Source organism: Microtus ochrogaster, unplaced genomic scaffold (assembly GCF_000317375.1).
Source record: "Microtus ochrogaster isolate Prairie Vole_2 unplaced genomic scaffold, MicOch1.0 UNK14, whole genome shotgun sequence".
NCBI lineage: Eukaryota > Metazoa > Chordata > Mammalia > Rodentia > Cricetidae > Microtus > Microtus ochrogaster.
This window is the reverse complement of record NW_004949112.1, coordinates 1293817-1297780: the sequence shown is the minus strand read 5'-3', so window position 1 is coordinate 1297780 and position 3964 is coordinate 1293817. Positions and strand designations below refer to the sequence as shown.

At 55.9% G+C, this 3964-nt stretch overlaps 2 protein-coding genes across 3 annotated transcripts in view; one reads left to right on the top strand and one right to left on the bottom strand.

The window, feature by feature from the left end:
- The window catches only part of Tmem143 (transmembrane protein 143), a 21439-nt gene extending 20259 nt beyond the window's left edge, over positions 1 to 1180 (top strand). Inside the window, exon 8 of one of the 2 annotated variants that reach the window (XM_026789159.1) lies at positions 764 to 1180. In XM_026789159.1, coding sequence (XP_026644960.1) covers positions 764 to 921 — 158 coding nt within the window. In that variant the 3' untranslated portion in view covers positions 922 to 1180. Of the gene's footprint in view, positions 1 to 130 lie in introns of both variants that reach the window. The other variant, XM_005366765.3, reaches the window with a different exon arrangement.
- Positions 1181 to 1760: 580 nt separating this feature from the next.
- Emp3 (epithelial membrane protein 3) overlaps positions 1761 to 3964 on the bottom strand; it is a 3472-nt gene continuing 1268 nt past the window's right edge. Inside the window, exons 3-5 of the mRNA XM_005366763.2 lie at positions 3582 to 3684; positions 2953 to 3093; positions 1761 to 1962 (exon numbers count right to left, since the gene is read on the bottom strand). Coding sequence (XP_005366820.1) covers positions 1793 to 1962; positions 2953 to 3093; positions 3582 to 3684 — 414 coding nt within the window. The 3' untranslated portion in view covers positions 1761 to 1792. The remainder of the gene's footprint in view (positions 1963 to 2952; positions 3094 to 3581; positions 3685 to 3964) is intronic.

Sequence of the window (3964 nt, the reverse complement as noted above, 5' to 3'; positions counted from 1 at the left end):
CAACCTTGCTGTTTGTTCTCCATGCCAACTTGCTGGCCTTCGGCTTTCCCTGCTGTTCCCCATGCCAGCCATGTGCCCTTCGGGCCCAGGTCTTGTCTAGCTCCAGCTTGAACATAGTATTTGCCCACAGAGACCTCCAAGTGGCTACAGTCTGAAGTGGAGAGCTGGCTTCTAGCCCAGTCCGGCTGTGATGTGGCCTTCAATGGATCTCGGGCCCTAGCCCACCTACAAGCCCTGACTCCCAGCTTGGGCTTGTTCCCACCACCTGAGTTGCCACAACTTGACCCACTGGTCCTAGACACTCCAGAGGCCCCGCAGGCTGCTGCGCCTGGTAGTAGCTACCCCTCATCCTGACCACTTAACCACGTCCGGTACTGGCAGGGTGCCAAGCTCCGCCTCCTCCATAGCAAGGTGTCAATCGCGGCGACTGTATCTCCTGCCCGGACTCTTGGTTGTCGACAAGGCCATTATTTCTCCTAGGCCATTAGTTTTGCTATGCCATGCACTTAAAGAGTAGTCAGTCAGGGCTGCTAGCAGTTGCTAAGCAGCCTCCTGAGGCCAGCCAATCAAAGTCGTGTATCTCAGCTTGTATTTTATTTCTCGGCCCCGCCCCTGACGGGAACCTCACCCAGGCCGGGAGGAGGGGGCGGAGTTTGGGGAGCTTTGACACAGCTGCTGGATTGCAGCTGCTGGAGTTGGCCACTGTGAGCCCAGCCGGGCTGTGAAAGCTGTACCTGGAGGCCCTGCTTCATCTTCCGTTTAGCCTGCACAGGAACTGGCTGCCACACGCACCTGGGTGGGGCCCACTGCAGCCGGCAAGCTGTTTGGTCCTGGCACATCGAGGGTGCGTACACTGGGCACCTCTACCACGGGCAGCCAATAAGAATTCCTGGAGGAATTCTGCGAATCCATGTGAGATGAGCCATCTGTTCTGCAGCTGATCCGTGCTGGTTAAAGGCAATGGGAACTGCCTGGCCCAAAGAAGACGGTGGGCCTGCAGCATTCCGCCCCAAGATCACTCCAGCTCAGGCCCAACCAGCCCTTGCTGCAGAAGCCGCTTTGGTATGGGTCTCCCTACTGTGCAATATTTATCACTTTACCTTCTTCCAAAGGAATAAATAATGTTTAATAAGTCTGGTCAGTGTGGCTGCAGGTGAAAGGGGGTGGTCAGAATTCTGGAAAGAGGGTGTGCCGGGGTCCCAGATGGGGGTCTCAGAAGGCACTGGTGCCGGAGGAAAGCTTTGTTTGAAAGAGTCTGGACCTCAAGAAGACCAGGCGCAGCAGTGCAGACTGTTCAGCACACAGTGGGACCCAGCCTGAAGCAGGTGAAATCCTGGGAGGCCCAGCGGTACCCACTGCCTGCGTAGAGGGGGTACATTGACTCTACAGTGGCCTGTGTGGGTGTGGGAAGAGCTGGGTTCTGGGAGGGAGGGGAGAACAGTCTGCAGTAGGAGACAACTCTTTCAGTGGTTGGGGCAGAGACAAGATGTGGAAGAGATCACCAGCTCAGAAGTGCGAGCAGCCTGGGTCCCTGAGAGAGGCCACACAACTGGAGCAGGGAGAGGGTTCTGAGACAGTTCTAATGAGGTCTTCAGAGAGGAACGGGGTCATCCTGATCCTACCTAGGTCAGCTGCCCTTAGGAGGCTGGCTCCAGCTGGCATCCCAGGGCGGAGAAACTGGGACTGGAGAGGAGGGCTGCTGTGAGGGAGGGAGGGAGGGAGGGAGGGAGGGAGGGAGGGAGCTGAGCTAGGACCGTGGTTAAACAGATTTTATTCTCTAGACACACAGCATTCATTCACGTTTCCGCAGGTGGATGTAGATGATACCGCTGACCAGGGCGAGGGGGAAAGCCACCCAGGCCAGGGCGAAGCAGTAGCCAAAGCTGCCCCCACGCGGGTACTTTTCCAGGATCTCCTCAGGATGGATGGCATAGATCAGTGCCCCAGAGAACACGGCTGCACCTGGGGAACGGGAGCACAGTGTGAGGCTGGCTGCACAGGGCGGCTGCACTGCTCTGGGCCCTCCACAGGCATCCAGCTGCTGCAGCGTGGCTTTGGGTCCCCAAATGCCCATCTGTGAAATAGGCCCTGGCAACCATCCATCCATGAAATTCTTGAGTTTTTCCATGAACCAAACATACAAACATGAATAAGTAACATGGGTGGAGTTTCCCAGGGAACCCAGGAAGATGTGTCCAAAACCATCATGATTAACTCAGCCCTTTGCACCTAGAGCCAAAAAATTTAAAAAAAAAAAAAAGAGCTGTGTGTTCAAATCTCAGTGACCTCTTCATCCCCTGACCCCCCGAACCCTTCAAGCCTCAAATTATTTGACCTTAAGAAAAAAAGTGTGTGTGGGGGGGGGCAGAGAGATGTCTCAGTGGTTTAGAGCACTGGCTGCTCTTCCAGATGTTCTGAGTTCAGTTCCCAGCAACCACATGGAGACTCACAACCGTGTGTAATGAGATCTGGTGCCCTCTTCTGGTCTGCAGGCAGACATGCAGGCAGAACATGTATACATACTAAATAACCAAATCTTTAAAAAAAAGTGAGCTCCTGATTTGATGGCCACACCTGCCCTCTCAGCGACTCAGGAGGAGGCGAGGATGGAAAACCCAAGTCCAGCCAGGACGACTTAGTGAGCCTAGAATCCACCAGTGTGGAGCTTGTCTGGCATGCCAGAGGCCTTTGTTACATCCCCAATATTGAATGAAGAGAAAACGTGAGTTCCCTGAACAAGAAACAGCAGTTGGCTGATAGGTTTCAGAGCTTTCCTTTCGTGGTATCTCTTCTGTGCCTCCATTCCTGGAACCCAAATCATTTACCAAAACCTACTTCTCTAAAGTCCCAAGTCCTCCGCGGCACCTCTGAGAACTGGGGTCACCGAGGCTGTCCTTGGGGGAGAGCCTGGCGAGGTGGACTCCCATCCCCTGATCTCGGGGAAGTGCTTACTGGTGCAAAGCTGGCAGAGGCCAGTGGCGTAGAAGAGCCCTCCTCTCCGCATGGTGTAGAGCTGGAACATGAAGAGGATGAAGGACAGGCAGCAGAGGACGAGAGAGAGTACCATGAGCACCTGCACTGCCTTCAGCCAGCCTGTAGGGGGAGACACAATGTGGTCGCAGCCCACCCCCACTTCCCCGCTTGCTGGTCTCTCCCAGGCAAGCTTCAGGGGTGTATGTATCACAGGGATCACACACCACACAAACGCTCCCTGATGAGCTCCATCCCCACCCTCACCTGCCACCCTTAGACATTTGGGAGAAGGCAACTCCATGCCGTTAGAACTCTGGCCTTTTCTGCTCTCCCCAGCTGCAGTGAACGGCTCTCACACACACAACACCGCTCCATTTCCTTACAACTTTGGAAAACTTACCTTCTCAGAATTTAGGGAGCTTTCTCCCTATTTCTTAAGCCTGTAGCATGTGGCCTCCACCCTTTCTGATCCATCAGGACAGAGGCAGTGGCATTTCCATCCAGACAGGCTGCCTATGCCAGCCCCAGATGCTGGCAGCCTAGGCTGGGTTCCCAAGCCCGACCCTGGCCTGTTAGGGGCCCTCGGCTGCCCTCAGCTGTACGCTCACCATTCTCGCTGACGTTACTGCAGGCCCATGTTTGGGTGGTGGTGTTCCACGTGCAGTCATACCACAGGTTCAGGGATTCCTTCTCTGGGAGAGTCCACCAGGACTGGGAGGGACAGAGAGGGGGGTGAGGAGAGGAGGACGGAGTCAGGGAGAGTGGGGATGGAGGCACCTAGGAGGTATGGACCTGTGGGCCAAAAGGGTGGGCAAGGCTAGGGGAAAGTTCTGGCCCAGAAGTAGGAGTAGGGAGGTGGAGGCAGGGAGGGAGGGAGGTAGAGGCAGGGAGTGAGGTGGAGGCAGAGAGGGAGGTGGAGGCAGGGAGGGAGGTGGAGGCAGGGAGGGAGGTGGAGGCAGGGAGGGAGGTGGAGGCAGGGAGGGAGGTGGAG